Raw genomic sequence first — 18,174 nt, 5'->3', positions numbered from 1 at the left:
CAAACTGTTTAGTGTCACGTCCTTTGCATTGTGTGTGGGTTTATGTTTCATGCAATAATTCTCATTTGTAGTAAAAAATCAGACACTGTCCATTTGAAAATGTGGCAACTGTAGGAATAATGGCTGTTTGATATTCTGTGCACCCTCTATATATACTCTCTCTCTCTCTCTCTCTCTATATATATATATATATAAGCATATATATATTTATATATATATATATATATATATATATATATATATATATATATGTATATGTGTGTATATATATATATATATATATATATGTATATTAGAATGTTTAGTGCTTCCATATATATATATATATATATCACTCTTATGCATATATATATATATATATATCCCAACATCTTACAGCTCAGATGCCTTAGTAGTAACTTTTTGTGGCTATGTTGTGCAGGTTCCTGGATTCAGAACTTGCAAGGGCTGGTTATTTTGTTGCAAGGCAGAACAGTTAAGCTGTGGAGGAAGGGATAAGGGCAATAATTACAAGAGGTCCCTATTTTGGGTCCCTTCACCCCCATTTACAGTGCCTTTGTTCAGATGATTTGCAGTGAGAGGTTTAGAGTGTTGATTCAATGTCCGAATGCACTACATACACACACACACACACACACACACACACACACACACACACACACACACACACACACACACATATATATATATATATATATGTGTGTGTGTGTGTGTGTGTGTGTGTGTATATATATATATATATATATATATATATATATATATATATATATATATATATATATACACACACACACACACATATACATATACATATATAAATACATTTTCTCTACTGTTGAATGACTGTGCTGCATGATATGTTTGAGAAAACATCAAACATATCTACAACTCAGATGGCTTAGAGGTAAATTGCTGTGGCTATGGTGTGCCGAGTCCCAGGTTCAAGTCTTGAAAGGGATGATTATTTTGTTGCTGGGCAGAATAAGGGCTGTTGGATACAGAGTGATTAAGGCACTTTTAAGCAGTTGTAAGCAAGTTTGTGCATCGGTAAGCAATGCTGGATTTCAGTTAAATATGCTTACTGACAGTTAGTCTGAAAAGTGCTTAATCTGTGTAGGCATTGTTTAGCACAGTGCAAACAGGCTTAATCCTGCTTACTACTGCTTAAAAGTGCTTACTCCTGTTTACCCCCATCCTAATTTCTTTAAAAGAAAAGAAAAAAGGGGTGATAGGAATGTGGTGAAAAGGGGGCCTGCAGACAGAAAGACAATAGGGAAAGTATGTCGGGATGTGCAGGATGGGTGTAGGTAAGGTCCATAGCTGTCCATTTCTTCTACAGCAATAGCTGTGCATATATACTGAGTTTGTAGGCATATTTGGACACTCAAACCTCTGAGAGAGGGGTGAGGACAACAATAATGTGTTGTGAAGCCATTTATACCAGATTACATGTGTCCAGTGGAAACGTGTGCGAAATAGACATCTATGTATGGGGCGAATTTTTTTTTTGGGAACAGATTGCCCTTTTTCTCAAGGTGAGAGTGGGATGGTGGGGAGGGATAGTGGGTATATTTGGGGAGGTAGGTTGGGTAGGAAGAAAGACAAGACAAACAAGACAGACAAGACAGCATACAGGGGCAGTATATGACACATGTTGGGGGTAAACACCTTGAACGGGGAGGGGTGTTTGGAAATCAGAAACCCATGAGCTGCCAAATGGAAACAGTGGGCCTGAGGTCCCCCCCATGGGCAGTCACCACTCCACCTTCACGGCCCCAAAGGTGGGTGTGCTGGGGGCTGAGCAGGAGGGGTAGGCTGACCCTCTAATTGCACTACACAGCCCTCAAGCTGGTGTAGCAGATCTCCAAACTCCTTTCAGAGCTTGCTACACACCAAACCCCAGACTTGGCTTTGGGTGACAGTATCCTGTCCGTGACCACTCGTAGGGGGACGAGCCCCATCCCCTGATAGGGTTCCACCTGAAGGTGGTGCAGGACCAGCAAATGAGGCAGTTCTGGGGTGGGTCCCAGATGTGCTGGGGCCCAGTGCTATGGCCAGATGAGGTGGGAGAGGTGGGTCCACTGGGACTGCCCTTCCCAAATGTGCTATGGTGTTACAGTTTTAGAAAATATCTAGGTTAGTAATAGTCAACACAATCCAGGATTAGTTATAACAGCATGCATAGATATTTCCATTAACCCAAAAAAACAGATTTGCAACAGTTCCATGGCAAACAGAACACAGGCATATATAGAACCACAGTGGCTGATACAACGGCATGCAGGTTACATTGATAGCAACAGGCCACCAATGATAGTATTTCAACATGGAACATTAATATTTGTTGAACAATAGGACATATGTCCAACAGTAGGTTTGGTGTCAAACTTATCCATTGATTTGTGTGTTTAGATTATTGTTGCAGATATGGTGGGTGGGGAGAGATGTCAATAAACAACTTGTATATCCTTGCAGTACTCATAACTTTAATGATCATTTATCTAGTCATTATTCTTGTGACAACCAAAGTTCAAGTCATTTTAGACAAAAAAAGGCTTCTCAAGCCATGAAAATATGTACCCATGAAATCACCAAACATTTTGCAAGGCTTAGCCTAACTCCAATACAGGCAAATGATCCCAACCTAACCTGTAGCGTAATGCAAATGATAATACTACTGCCTGTTGTTTTAACTCCAGTTTCAGTAATTTTACTATTTTCCCAACCACATCCTTACACTTAGCATTCATTTCCCTACAACTCAGATATATAAACTTAATCTCTGCTTCACCCAGTTACCCTCCCAACCTCTAGAAAAGGGACATATCTGTCCTAGCTCTCACCCAGCACTCTTGTCCTTAACAATCTACCATTGGAATACCTCAGATAACCTGCCAATGCCATAGCACACCCAATATCAATTTCATCAACAGAATCAAATATCTATAAAAGAATCACACTTCCCTCACTGCTGGACAGAATATACATTCTAGCCATCTACAATGCAGAAGCTTCTGTATAACTGCACAATGTCATATTATTTCCCCATTCTCTAAGATCCTTGAAAAATATATACATTCCCAACTATTTCAATATCTGTAATCCATTCATCTTCTATCCCCATTCCATCATGAATGTCATCATCTGCACAGCACAGACACTGCACTCCTTTATTAAAACTATATACTAGCACATAAAAATAACAACATTGGCCTAGTATATACAATGTTCCTTGACCTATCAAAAGCATTTCATACTTTTTTCATGCCAAACTCCTTCTAAAACTCTCACAACTTGAATTCCCTCTCCTTTCTTTCTTGTGCCATCTCTTACCTCACCAATAGGCCTCAGTGTCAAATTGCTACAAGCAACATGTATAGCTGCAGCCTTCTGCATATGCAGCATTCAGTCTCACTGATCTTGAGTCTACCCAACTCTCTAAGCTAGAAAATATATCCAAGAAAATCATCAAATTGCCACTTAACTCTTTCACACATACCCTTCACTGTAATGTAATCAAACAGCTTAAGTTACAAACTTAATTCCCTAACTTCCTTAAACTCAATCATCTGAAGTAAGCTCATATTTTTATATTGTCCTGATAAATGCTCCTCACTAGCATCACTCTTATCCTGGTATTCTCCTCCCTGTGCTGTCTGATCCTCTGACACATTTCTAACCAGTACAACCTCAAGCAATAATGCAAATAGCAATGCTTTCTACTCTCATCATGTAGACAAGCATTGGAACTCTTCTACTATTGTTTCTGAAATGTTAACCTCTTCGCATTTAAAACACAAGTAAAATCACATCTTCTCACCAAATGGGCAAATCCCTGTTAATCCCCACCAGGGTAAACTTTCTCTTTAACTTGCTAAGCTTTGAATTTGCTCCTGTTAGCCTTCTCTACCTTGATATCTACTACATGTAGGCTAAATACCATGTTCTCTTATGCCTTCCACAGCCTCCACCAACCCCTCCTTATTCTCCTCTAACCATACTTCTGCATACTGAACTACCCAGTCTGTCTATTTTAGTTATTCTGCTCCTCGGCTTCACATACCACCTTATCTCCATGCTACTTCTTTACTATCATATTTAAGCTCTAAGGATTATAGTATAACATTTCTTTTTCTCAAGCTAATTAAATCACCTCCAAAAACACAATGTAGTTTTACCTGTGTTCTCACTTCCTTTTCTGATACTGAAAATGTATTTCAAATCCCTTGATATCATTTCCATTTTTCATCGCAATCACATCTCAATTTACTCTTTATGTTCCTGCTTGTATACTTCCCATTTTTATAAATAATGTATTTATGCAGTTCAGCACTTAGAAAAGCAATCATACTTATTACTATGTTACAAAATGTAATTGCCTACTGCTTTGTTAATTTATTTGTGAAAGCTGTAATTTTAGATAAGCTTATTATGCTTTTCTCACTGGGCCTTTGCTGAAAAGAGTTTTGCCCAGTCAGATTTTCCAGGTAAACAAATGCAAATAAAAATACAAATCAATTACTTAATGATAAGCTTACTTTGTGAAGTTTTTTGTAGATATGCTGTTGACTGAAACCAAAACTTCTGTTATGGAGCTTCCCTCCCCGAGGATCCACTGAAAATGGGCTCATTTCAGCCCAGTGGACTTTCCCAGTCAACAAAAGCAATAAATAAATAAATAAATACATACATAAATAAATAAATGTTTTTGTAAATACTTTAGTATATGCTAAATTCTAACTTCAGTCATCAGAATAAACAGGGATAAGTATGTCTTTTACAAGACAAGTTAATTTTACAGCCAGTTATGTCTTTTACAAGACAAGTTAATTTTACAGCCAGTTAACTGGAGTAACCAGTGGTGGTGGTCATGGAGCCATAAAATGACATGTCAACCCAGATATCAGACTTTAATACTATAGCTGTATTTCCAGAAACTGTATTATGTGACCTACCCATCATTTCATCACTGGATATTCCTGACTACATACTTTGTAAACTTTGTTGTGACAGCTCTTTAAATAATTGTTGTCACTTTAAACTGAGGATGCATTTTATTGTGAAAACATTGTGCTGTGATCTGCAATGACTACAGCCCTATTTACCTGTATAGTTAGAGATTTCTCCTTCTGAACATGGAATACATATAAAACAGCAGATTGGCTTTCCTCTCTCATTAGCCTTTCTGTAGCCAGGGGGACAACTTTTTGAGCAAACGGATATTGGTGTCTACAAAAACAAAACATAAAAATGCATGATATTAAGGATGTTGTACTGTATCATCAACATTCTGATGCTTTTTTTTTACATTAAAGGTAAAAGACATACAGTTATCCATAAAAGTGACACCTTCAGACATTGTAAATATGATAGCAACATCCTAACAAAAATGGGTACATAGGAAATAGTACACAAAGTTTGGAGAAGGAGATGACTGAGTGAACTGATATATTTATGAATACATTTGCTAAAAACTGTCAAAACTATTTTGGAAATGAAGTTTTATTTGTGTAGCAACTGTCAGTAGGAATAAATAGCCAATAGACTATTCCATGTTAGCCCAGAGGGGTAAAACATTGAGCTCTTAATGAGCTGCTTCCTGTGCTCAGGATACAGGGTTTGATTCCTTCCACCTTCATTTACCTAATGCGACTCTGAGCAAGTCACTTAACTAGAGAGATACACGTGATTCACTGCTAAAAAGGTACAATCGTGTCCAGTGGTCTTAGCTGGGAAAGTCAAAATTAGTAAACATACCATGGACTCACAGTGGGCATGTATGTGATAAGCTGTATGCTTAGAACTTTTAGGAAAATATGTAGTCAGAATGGGAAATGCAAAAAGCAGTATTACGCTGAGTTAAATGTAACTTTTATTCATATAAAATGGTTATTTTTAGTAAACGTAGGAGCATGCAAAATGTATACAATGCAAAATATGAAAAATGTGCAGAATATGTACTTGCTTTCTGTAGGAATGCAGTAGAGCTATTTAAAAGTGAAACTAGCTTCTTAGCTTTGCACATATTTAAAGGGCATAAAACTCGGTATTCCATCAAATGTATCTTTAGGGGAGAAAATGCATTTCTTTACTGGACAATACCTCTACCCTTTGCACTGGAGCTCTGTGGCTTTTGAAACAGGAAACAATACAAAATCTAACAGTCTTCAAGCAGATAGAGGTCAACCATTAGCAACAAGTTTATGGCCAGGTTTTGAAATGTGTTCATTGGACTACAGCTCTGAAACAGAAGCGCATGCCTGAAACTAGTTGCCTGTGAGACTGTGCTACTGCTGCTTCAGCTTACAAGTAAGAAGTAAACAGAAGTCAGCAAAATCTTTAGCAATTTTGTAGTGACAGGAACGAGTATGCTGCTAGTATATGATTATTATATTATATATTATATATAGTATTTTTATTTTATTATTATTGAGTTCTTATACGAGTTATATCTTTGGTAAAACCTATTCATTTCCATGTCTTTGTGCTGAAGTACATCAACTTTTATACATTGTTTAATTTTATTTATTTCAAGTAAAACATTTTATTTGTAAGCAAAGCATTATATTATATTAATTTACTTTCAAAAAGCTTGTGGTTGGTCTACTATTTATTAGTATTAGGATTTGTTTGTATGCCTTTTTATATCACAGTCTCATTTTCTCAGCAATAAGATACTTAGCAGAAGGTTTATTATCACAAAGTAGCTTCTTGTTGGTGTACCAGACTGGTCTGGTTGGTAGCAGTAGAACAATTTGCAATTATCATCGATAACATAGCAGTAGAAAACACTTGAATGGGAATGAGGTGTGTAAGATTCTGGGAGTCAGTGATTGTAATTATACCCTGGGAATGGTCAACATAAAACTTTATATGGGTGTGACAAGGTTTAGTTGTTTTCTAAGGAAGCAGTGCAGATGTACCATCCACTCTTTAGGCTAGACATCCAGTGCATGTAATTTGGCAGCAGTGGTAATGATCACAACAGCCTTCTGTCTTTAAACTGGTGGCAGCAGGTGGGATAAAATACCCATGGCGTCATAACATGCTTATGATCCGTGTTCAGGTTGACAGATTCAATAAGTATCATAACAATAACTACATTGCAGTAGACAAAAACAAAGCCCAAAACAATTTCTTTGAAGAATTTATATTTTCTGTTGTTTTAAAGGATAAAGAACTTCTTTATGACAAGGGCAAATTGACGTATTTATGCATAAAAAGAAGCATAACCTTCCACTGAAAAACTAACCCATCAAATATTGAGCACATTAGACATTTAGATCCACAAATGATCAAAGAAGAAAACAGCACAAATGATTTTTGCAGGGGCAAGCCCCCACTGTAGCCCCTCACCCTCCCTGCTAAGTATAGATATTACTCCTAGATCGAACTATACTAGAGAAAAAAGAATACACCCGATCATGACTGTACTACAATCACGTGCTGGCAAAGTTGGTACATTTCATTCAGCTTATATTAAAACAGCTGTACCGACTCTGCTATCTGTTCATGAGTTCATTTGTCAACAAAAGGCTACACTGCCACAAAAATGCAGTCAACTTGTTGTCTTTAAATGCAAAAGAACATCTTAGTTTGATTATATTGCTGATTAAAATGAAAACATAATTTTTTTAGAAAGAACATTCAATGTTGCTTATATAGCTGATTGAATGAATATGCATATTTTCAGTGATATGATGCTGTGAATGTAGAATCAGATTAAACACAAAATGGCCTATAGTGTTTTGCAAATTACAATATTTCCAAAACACCCAGTTTAGAACAAAGTTCTACATGTTAAATTTTGTACAAGGTAACACATACCCAAACTTTCACATATATCAATGCAATATAAAATTTAATTTTAAAATATGCATCTGTATAAAAACTGAGAATTGTAGTCAGTGTAATAGCAGTTACAGAAAAAAAATGAAAACAAATTGCACTGTTCACAAAAAGATTCAGACTATACTTACACAGTGGGGTAACACTCTAGCAGAGCATCTGGTTAGACTTGCATTGCTACATGCATGCTTTTGCCTTTAGATAGTCCTTGATTTTATTCATAAATAATGGTAGGTTTTCATGAGATTAATAAAAGATCCCTTGGCAGTCATATGAGTCTAATTTTTACCTGAACTAGCTTCAGCATGTGTTTTCTTGTCTGCAGCTAGTAAAAAGTATGAATGCTTTCAAACTAGCAGGTGCTGAATTTTTTCATGGGATTCAAGGCCTGGAAAAGGCACATCTCCTGCTCCCATTGGGTGAATGTGTCATAGGTACTGTTTGCATGCCTGATCAACATGATATTTCTTACTATCCTGCTTGATTATGGAGAGTGGATATATGGGTGAGAAACTATCCCTCATTATTGATTTTGCATTTAGCTCAGCATGTCTGGTGAGTTCATGTGGAGTTCTGTGGTGAGTATGCAGCCTATGTGCAAGACAGTTGGTGTTAGCTCAGTTATAAGTGAGTCAGAGGCCTGGGTATGCGGAACTTCATTCATAGGGTCTTCTTCATGCTTCTGCTTGATGCAGGGGAGGCATTGCCTCTCATGCATGATCTTTCTGGACCAATTCCCTAAAAGTAGTTTATGTTGACTGTGAGGGTGAGATGTTGCTATATATTCCTTTCTAACAGTCTCAACAGGTCAGGTAGGGTGTTTTTTGCGATAGATAAAACTGTCAGGCTCTGTACTTGTGTCAACAAAACTTTTGTGGAGCTAATGTAACAAGAGTCCCTGTTTTACATGTAGGCCCAGAGGAGGGATCACAGTATCATCAGCTTATCTAGTTATCTTTCTATAGCTTGGCTTGTACATCCCCATGGAAGACTGAGAAGCACCTTCACTCTGCTGTATCCCTGGAATATTGGACTTTGTCACAGTATTATGAGGTGTGTGGTAGAACCAATCATCTAGTCAGGAGAGGTGCCAGCCAGGGTGGAATTGATCAGATTCATGTCCTGCTTGCCACTGTGACTGGGGTGAAAAGTCTTCAGTGAACATCTATTAATATTCCTCCAGAAGACTAGAAATAGAATACTTGAAGGGAAATGGCCATTTTTTGTGGGGGCTGTCATGGCTGTTTCAGTGGCTGTAGCATCTTCATAAGCAAGTGGAACTGGCCTCAATATCTCAGAGTCCTCCTGTGCTTTTGGTCAGTTTTCCCATGCCTTTTATGGAGAAATGAGTGTACCCATTGTAAATCACTAGTATTTGTTTTACCTTATCAAACTCGCTAGACAATTCAGTAGATTCCTCTGATCTTGCATAGCAGTCAAATATCAATTCCTAACACTACAATTTAAAATCAACATAGTCTCTGGTGCATTTACCAAATGCATGACTGCCATGACAGTTAGCTGTGGTTGAAATATTTCCTGCATGTGTGACAGGTCTCTGGCTGCCTCAAGAAAGCGTATTCATGACCATCAGACTTCTTGTGCTTGATACACTTGTGTATATCTTCAAATGTTGGGAAAGTTGTACCCATGAGATTACCTTCAAATGTTCAGCTTTCTATTAGAAAGGATGCAATATGTTTTAGATGCAGTGCTTTCTCTTTTGACATGGTTGGGATGTGTGAACTTTAGGCCTTATGGCAATAGCTGTGGACTTTTAGTGGATGTGTTTACTCTGCCTGACACCAATGCTACCTGTACTATTCTTAATTTGCCTTAAGGTGAGGAATATTCCTGTGTTTAAACTGCATATGAAACCTAGTCTAAAAAAGAAGCAGCTATTCATAGAAGTGCGCTGGTGACAAGCAGTGGATTTGACTCTACAGCACTTCCAGGACTCCTTGCTGGTGTTTTTGGTGCAGTAAGGGTGCAAATGAGCGGTGCACCTATCCAGTTTGTAAAAACTCACTTTATGCATCTCATTCTACTAGATTCACATCCCAGGCTTTGGTAATTACCTGTTACTCAAAACTGAGTTGGTTCAATGTGAATAGTTTCTAAATGTGAAAGTATTGAGCCACATAACTCATAAGTGGGTATCCCATAAATACAACATTTTGCTTTTGACTGAGGTTTAGTACTAACAGTCATTAATTTGGGTCTATATCATAAATTCCAATCGCGGAACATCGAACTCTCAAATGAGTGAATTTTCACTTAATTGAAGTTCCTCGATTTATTTCACACTACAGTGAAGATCAGGATTTTTGCCCTTTCCTCACTGTAGTGCGACCCCGGAGTAGGAATATATATTTAGCGGGGGGTGAGGGGTGCAGCCCCACAATGCAGCATTCGATTATGTGAACATTCACTCATTTGAGCATTCTATGTTCCGTGATTCGATTATGTGATGTAGACCCATTAATTCTACCTCTAGGGATAATAGTGGGGATGTCATTGGTTATTGACACCCTGAGGGACTATACATTTTTCTGATTACTCCACTGGGAAACTTAGTCTGATAGACATACAAGTATGTGCAGAAAGATGAATAGTTTAGGATTTTGTGGTAGTGTTGTAGTTTACCAACAGTAGTTTCAGCAAACATGAAAAGATTGAAATACATTTGTTGATACTTGTTTCATCATCAGTGGAGTCTACTTTTCTCTTCACTGCTGTGTTACCTTGCAGTTGTTTTGTATAAGTTAGAGGAGGTGCGGAGTGCCACCCTCCCACATAGGGGGTGCAGATGGTCTTCCCCCCACCTGCAAAAAAAGATTTCCATAGAAGTTCATAGAAAACAGTAATAGTGAACTTATACTGAGACGACTTGGGCGAGTCACATGAATCCAGATTTTACAGCAGGCATTCTTAGGTTCTATGAATATTTGTAGGTAAGCATAAATATATGCTAGACTGAATTATATTTTTATCTTGGCTTACATCCATCTGGTTCTGGGGTTGAATAGTGCATTTATTTATTAATTTATTTTTGAAAATTCTCAAAAGTAAAACTTCCTGAATTTCTTTTTGTAACCCGAGAAGTAAGCCTCACTATGTCATTTGTTGTTGCTGGGAGTTCTGTCTACAGTAGGGCCTAAAAGGATGAAAAAAAAAATACTCCAAATTTACAAGGCCATGGAAGTGATGACCAGGAATGTGATTAGAGAGTATCCTGCATCTCCAAACTTCAACTAACTCTTTCAGTAGGACTCTCACTGTAATGGAATCATACAGCTTAAATGGCTTGAATTTTATAACTTCCTTACACTCAATCACCAGGAGCAAGCTCACAGTCCTATATTGTCCTAATAAATGTGCCTCACTAGCATCACTCCTATCCTGATATTCTCCTCTTTCAGCTGTCTGAGCCCCTGACAAATTTCTAACTGGCATGACCTCAACCAATAAGTCACACAGCAATGCCTTCTACTCTCAAAAACTCTAATGTTGTGTCAGTTGGTAATATCTCTTTTCTGTATATAGTCATCCTTCTAAGCCCTTCAGGGGTTGACAGTAGGGTCTAGTGCCTTTTGGTTATTGACTACACCCCAGTAGTTAGCTTATCTTGCCACAACTAGACTTTGACCCCATTAATTCACTGTAGGGTATCAGTGTGTCAAAAGGGATGAAATAGAGCATATCCTTATGATTTTTGTTGGACAGATGGGTGTGCTAACTTCCATTTGTTTCATTTGGTCTTTTTCCTTCCTGGAATTGAGTTAGTCCTTATTAAAATTATTCTTCTGTGCACCCCAATAATCTCCACCTTGCTCTTTTTAGTTTGCCAAAGATAATTTTTTGGAGTTTTGTGGAAAAGCACAAACTATCCCCCTGAGATGGTGGAGCTTAGTAATTTAATACCCCTAAAATGGAAATGAGTCCATCTGCCAAGGCATCATCTGACTGATAACAAGAATGACAGAAACCTAATCCATACTTTACAGTTGCTCTCTCTCTCTCTCTCTCTCTCTCTCTCTCTCTATATATATATATATATATATATATATATATATATATATATTACTGCAGTAACAGGAGGGTATTTTAAAGAAGTGGAAAAGAATCTTCTACTGAGACTTGCAAAAGCCATCCAGAAAGATCAGGTCAAATAGAGAAACATATAATTACATGTAGGTATGATGTCATGCATTAAATGTGTCTGGCCTGCAGTTGCAAGTAATGTTTGAGACCTGCATGGATTGAGACTCAGCTTCTAGCTGAGTATATCAGGAACCTGATTTGTTTTTGTCCTCCATAAACATTTGCTCTTCAGTCCTCCTCAACAAAATATACACAGAAAGCTTGAAGATAGTGAGGGAAGATTAGCCAGAATGCAGGACACTTACTACTTCCACATTTCTTAAATATAACAGGAGCCAATATAAAAGTGACATTTCTCCTGAAAGTAACAGCCGAGTAGTTCAAGGAAAAGTTTTTTGTAGAAGAGAAGAGGTTGTGGCAAGCAGCAGTGTAGTGAAAAGCATATTGTCCCCTCATCTTGCTTAAGTTTACCTGTTTACAGATGCTGACTGTATGACAGACTGAATTATTTCTAATATTCCCATCTGCTAGGCAGAAGAAAGTTTTTTCAGGATTCTGGTTTGCTCTGAACTTCAGTGCCTGTGCAACAGATTGTATAGCTAATGAGTACAAAACAGATTTCAGAACTCTGCCCTTTTTACAGTACAAAGCATATCATGTGGCTTTGGTAGGACAGATTATAAAGCATCCTTTGACCTGAACAATCATAGAGAGGGTACCGCCAGAAGAAGAGAGAGCTTTTTACATAGGGCTTTCATACCAGAGAAGATTCAATGCTGGAGGTGTGTTATACCATGCCATTCAATACAACCAAGAAGAAATGATGCATTAACTGTGGAAGTGCAGTCTAATGACAAACAGTCCACAACCAATAACAAAATGAGGAGCTATTAGCTTTGTTCTTCTTTTTGTCTTCAATTTTTAATTACAATTTTTGTTCTTCTTCCAAGTGATATCCTCTCCAGGTCTGCTACTATAGCTCCCTTTTGCCTTAATACCCCTTGTACTATCCCAAAGGGCAGCACCACACCAGTGGTGAGTTCAGAAATGGTGGTGGGGAGGAGTGGAGTAGCCATCAGCATCACATATGCTGTTGCACATGCTGTCTGCATCACATATGCTGTTGTACATGCTGTCTGCATCACATATACTGCTGTACATGCTGTCTGCATCACATATACTGCTGTACATGCTGTCTGTGTCACATATACTGCTGTACATGCTGTCTGCATCACATATACTGCTATACATGCTGTCTACATCACATATACTGCTGTACATGCTGTCTGCATCACACATACTGCTGTACTTGCTGTTCAACATGCTGGCTGTATTACATATACTGCTGTACATGCTGTTTGCATCACATATACTGCTGCACATGCTGTCTACTGCTGTACATGCTGTCTGCATCACATAAACTGCTGTACATGCTGTCTGCATTACATATACTGCTGTACATGCTGTCTGTATCACACTGTCTGCGTCACATATGCTGTTGTACATGCTGTCTGCATCATGTATACTGTTGTACATGCTGCCTGCATCACATATGCTGTTGTACATGCTGTCTGCATCACATATGATGTTGTACAGGCTGTCTGCATCACGTATACTGTTGTACATGCTGTCTGCATCACATATGCTGTTGTACATGCTGGCTGTATCACACATGCTGTTGTACATGCTGTCTGCATCACATATGCTGTTGTACATGCTGTCTGCATCACGTATACTGTTGTAGATGCTGTCTGCATCACATATGGGGTTGTACATGCTGGCTGTATCACACATGCTGTTGTACATGCTGTCTGCATCACATATGTGTTGTACATGCTGTCTGCATCATGTATACTGTTGTACATGCCAGGGGATTCTTTTTGGTATGCCTTAACTAGGTGTAGCCACTGTCACATGCATCACCATACATTAGGTCTTCTCAAGTCCCCTCTTCAAAGTAGAAATCCTAATGGCAGGGTACTTCTCTATTTATATATCAACCACATCACTATGGAGGTGTCCATTTGTGGGCAAAACCCCTTCTTTTCCAGGAAGAGGAAGCTGTCAAAAAGCTGCTCTTTTCCCCAGTCTTCTCCACTGAACATACTTTTTATTTAACATTGGTCAGCTGGGCTATATTCAGGTCTCTGTCACTGTATGGAATGGAGATAGGGCTCCACTCAGATGTTCTAGTGGTAAATAATTAAATTACAGACAATTTTTATTATTGTTGATGCTTCACACACTAAAGGCAACCTTTCTGTGAAAAACTGTTACCCTTGCATCCCCATGTATCAAACGGACAGCGGATTCTACAGATTCCTGGCAGATCTCCACTTCCATTTCACATTCTTGCCTTTTAGATTCTTTGGTGCTTCCAGAGTATTTTTTTCTGAATGTTTTGATTCTTGTTAGTCTCCTCTCAGACTTGGATGATGTAGATACTTACTGTACCTAGATGATCAGTTTAGGGGCATTACCACAACTTTATTTAGGCACACTTTAGTTTAACTGTCTTCTGCCTTACCAGGTCTGTGAATCTCCATAAATATAAACAGATCTTGTTTCTTTCCAAAATCAAAGATATTTCTGGAAGTGTCATTTGGCAATATGAAAAAGCAGCATTCCTTTATTTTTGTCAGGGTCTCTGAGATTCCTGTTCCTAGTCTATGTCAAAGTGACAGAACCTGATGGTTTGGAAAGTTCTAGTTGGCTAGTATGCTGAGGTTCCTTGTGGAGAATCTTTACTTCAAAATGATTCAGTGTTTCCTTAGGAAGAGCTGGTTACAACAGCTGCAACTTCTGGACTTGGCCTTCCACCCCTTTCCCTTTGTGTCCACTAATTCTGCTATTTACAGGATATGAGTATGATATAATTTAAAATGTTTTACCATGTGGAGCTTTAAAACAGAGGGTTAATACTAAGGTTAATGAGCTGTTTTCTGTGGTGCAGTGCTTGATCCCCATGGCTTCCATTTACTTAGCGTTTTGACTCTGAGCAAGTGAGTTAACCAGACAGTGCTATGGAGCAATTTAAGAATTAGGCTTGGCTTCTCAATGGTTTCCTAGACCATATACTTAATATAGACTTACAAACTCAAGATTTCTCTGGCAAATTCTCCAGATTGTTAGCATTCTTTCATCCCTGATAATGACTTAGTTCTCTTGCACCTCTGGTGATTTTTGTCTAACAGGTTTCAACCTACAAGTGATCCTTTGTTCACTGTCATTAACTTTCGCATATTCCACACTTTTTAAACTTCTAGTTCACGCATTACTGTTAAAAATGGAAAGAAACTTGGTAAGACAGAAGGTAAAGTACTTCCATTCTCTTCTGCAGGCAAGAAGTACCTTTGAGGTACATTGCTTATTTCAGTCTTGTTCTTACTTGGATTACAGCGGTTCTTTTTAATCTTTATTTGATTTTAACAAGTCCATCAACATTTAAAATGGTGTATAACAAGATGAATTATAACTATTTACAAAAGTCCTTAACAAGAATTTTAATATATTCTTAACCATTAATACTTTTCCAGTAAATAATTGCACTTTTGCCAAGATATGTACTGATGAGTTATGTTTAAAGTTCTCATTCTTATAGGTGACAACTCATTTTTACAGTTTTAGCTAGGCACACAAATTCACCAAATGCTAATTCAGTTTTACATTTCCAGTCTTTTTTATAACTTTTCTTGCAGTGGCAATTATTGCCACTGGAAGAGGTATTTGAGAAATAGGTATAGCTTCTGGAATTGGGGCATTAAATAGTATCAAGGAGTCAGTGATAATGTAACTGTCTTACCACAAAGTATGAGAAAAGTTTCTACAATCACTCCAAAAGGAAGTCACCAACCTACAATCTATTATCATGTGTAACTAACATTAAGAACTTCATTACATCTCCAGCATTTCTTTTTTCCTGTTTTACATATTTGTATAATTTTATGAGGTGTAAGAAAGACTCCATTCAGAAATTTCCATGTATAGATTGAACAGCGTTGGCTGTGCTACAGAGTTTTTGATTGGCTCATATTCTGCAATTTCAGGTAATCGGTTTTGTAGTATATGAACCAATCAAATAACTGCTCCTGAGGATGGCAGCCAATAAGAGCTCCCAAATATGTGACCATTCATGTGCCAGGAATGGTTGTGGAAAACTGTTTAAAGAGAGGGAGAAAAAAATAAAACAGAAGCAAAACAGTACCAAAGTAAATAACTGCAATATCAACACTTTTTAACTATTGGTATTGCAGTAATTTACTTTGGCACTGTTTTACTTCTACTTTATTTTTCCCTCTCTTAGAAGCATTAGTGGTACAACCTTCTGCTCTGCACCTTTAGAACAATGGTATATTTGTGAAGAACTCTACTAGGATGTCTCCCTAAGGTGGGATTAAAACCTTAAAGTACATTTTGTTCAGACTAGTCATCAGCCAACAACTGAGTCACAATGACAGTTGAAACCATAGTTGGAATTGAGAAGCTGCGATCCTTTAAACAGGCATGACCCAGACTTTGAAGAATGGATAGCATGACACAAAAGAAGTGCGTGTGCCGTTACTTCTGTGCAGCACTTGTCCCTCCTGAAATCAGTCAGTCAGAGCTAATCAGCAGGTCAATTGCTCCCATTTTACCTTTTTGTTTATTTTATTTGATTCAATCAGTCTTGCAAAGGAAAACCATGCAGCATGGACAGAAGAAATTTCCTGCAGACTGGTACAACTACAAGAAGAGCATTGGGTGTGTCTGTGCAGTATCCTGATACAGTTAAGGGAGTATGCCTATATTTTCTATGCGGTATGCCTATATTGTTTAGCATATCATTTTAAAATAAAAAGAAAAGTGTTTTTCCCAGAATGGAAAGTTTTTCCTAACATTGTTTCACCCACATGGGAACTCCAAATCCCAGTGAGACAGAGCTTGCCTTGAGATTATTACATCTCCACTTTCAAACTGAGTTTTACTTTCAGAAATGTTTAGAAATTTGTACTACAACAATCCATAAAGTGCCCTTACTTAAAATTCACTTACATTTGCTTGCAGAGGCCACAAAAAGAATAAAACAAAGTAACAATAATTAATAAGCAAAGACTTTTGCAGGTTTGAGCACCTGCCATACCTCTCAACCTCCTATTAAGAAATCTGGACAAAACCAATAGCCAAACATAATCTAGTGATAAAGCCACAAAAAAGGGTCATTTTTTACATATTGCTTTTATAAACTTACCAAGTCTTTTGTTACCATACATTATCTGAAGGATAAGATGTCTGAAACTCAAATTTCTTTCATTACCTTATTATTTCCTTACTCTGTGATTTGTCAGAAAACTACATATTTAATGAGGAACAGACAAAAATAACAATCAAAAATGTGATCGTTCTGCAAAATTCTGGGCAGTTGAGATGCATGAAAAGGGTGAGTGTGTGCGTGTGTGCGTGTGTGCATGTGTGCGTGTGTGCATGTGCGCGTGTGCGTGTGTGTGTGTGTGTGTGTGTGTGTGAGTGTGTGTGTGTGTGTGCTTATATTTTGGTTGAAAGGACATGGGCATGACCAAGGTATGCTTTTCACAAAGTGTGAAAATAGGGTGTTTCACATTTTGACTGTCACACATTGCTATGGTCTGTGTTCCACATTTGTCTCATTATGTTGAGACCTATGTGCTGTGGAGACTCAAATAATTTTGTGCCAGTAAGAAAAACACTTTTGAAATACTTTTAGGCTTCTGGGAGGAAAATGAGGTAAAAGAAAGAGGGCAAAAGTTAAAAGGGCTCGCGATCATGCTGGGGTAGTTATGAACTATGTAAAAGATACACAACATTTTTAGTGAAGAAATAAAGAAAAAAGTTCAGATAAACTCCACTTAAAGTAAAATTCATTAATTACATGTTATTTAACCATTTCCTCAATATGTAGTAAGACTGCTGTTGATTATTTAAATGTATGTGAGATATTTGCCGTACCAGGGGTTGTGAATATGTGCAACTTGGGCAATAGAACACACATATATATATATCTATATATATATATATATATATATATATATATATATATATATATATATATATATATATATATATATATACAGAGAGAGAGAGAGAGTGTAGACCTTGGGGTGCAGTGAAACTTGTCCCACTGCAGAAAAAACCTTGGTTAATTTCTGTTTTGTTGCAGGCTCTGTGTTTATTTCTATGGGCATGCATGGCAGTGTGCCAATGTCAGAG

The 18,174-nt window shown here is 37.6% G+C and overlaps 1 protein-coding gene across 1 annotated transcript in view; it reads right to left on the bottom strand.

Moving 5' to 3' along the window:
• Window positions 1-12,408, bottom strand: part of LOC122812281 (vomeronasal type-2 receptor 26-like) — a 79,199-nt gene extending 66,791 nt beyond the window's left edge. Inside the window, exon 1 of the mRNA XM_044084829.1 lies at window positions 12,258-12,408. Coding sequence (XP_043940764.1) covers window positions 12,258-12,408 — 151 coding nt within the window. The remainder of the gene's footprint in view (window positions 1-12,257) is intronic.
• Between the last annotated feature and the right edge of the window lie 5,766 nt (window positions 12,409-18,174).

Source organism: Protopterus annectens, chromosome 1.part0 (genome assembly GCF_019279795.1).
Source record: "Protopterus annectens isolate FY-2018-M chromosome 1.part0, PAN1.0, whole genome shotgun sequence".
NCBI lineage: Eukaryota > Metazoa > Chordata > Ceratodontiformes > Protopteridae > Protopterus > Protopterus annectens.
Note: the sequence above shows the minus strand (reverse complement) of the source record. Positions and strands in the feature narration are given on the sequence as shown.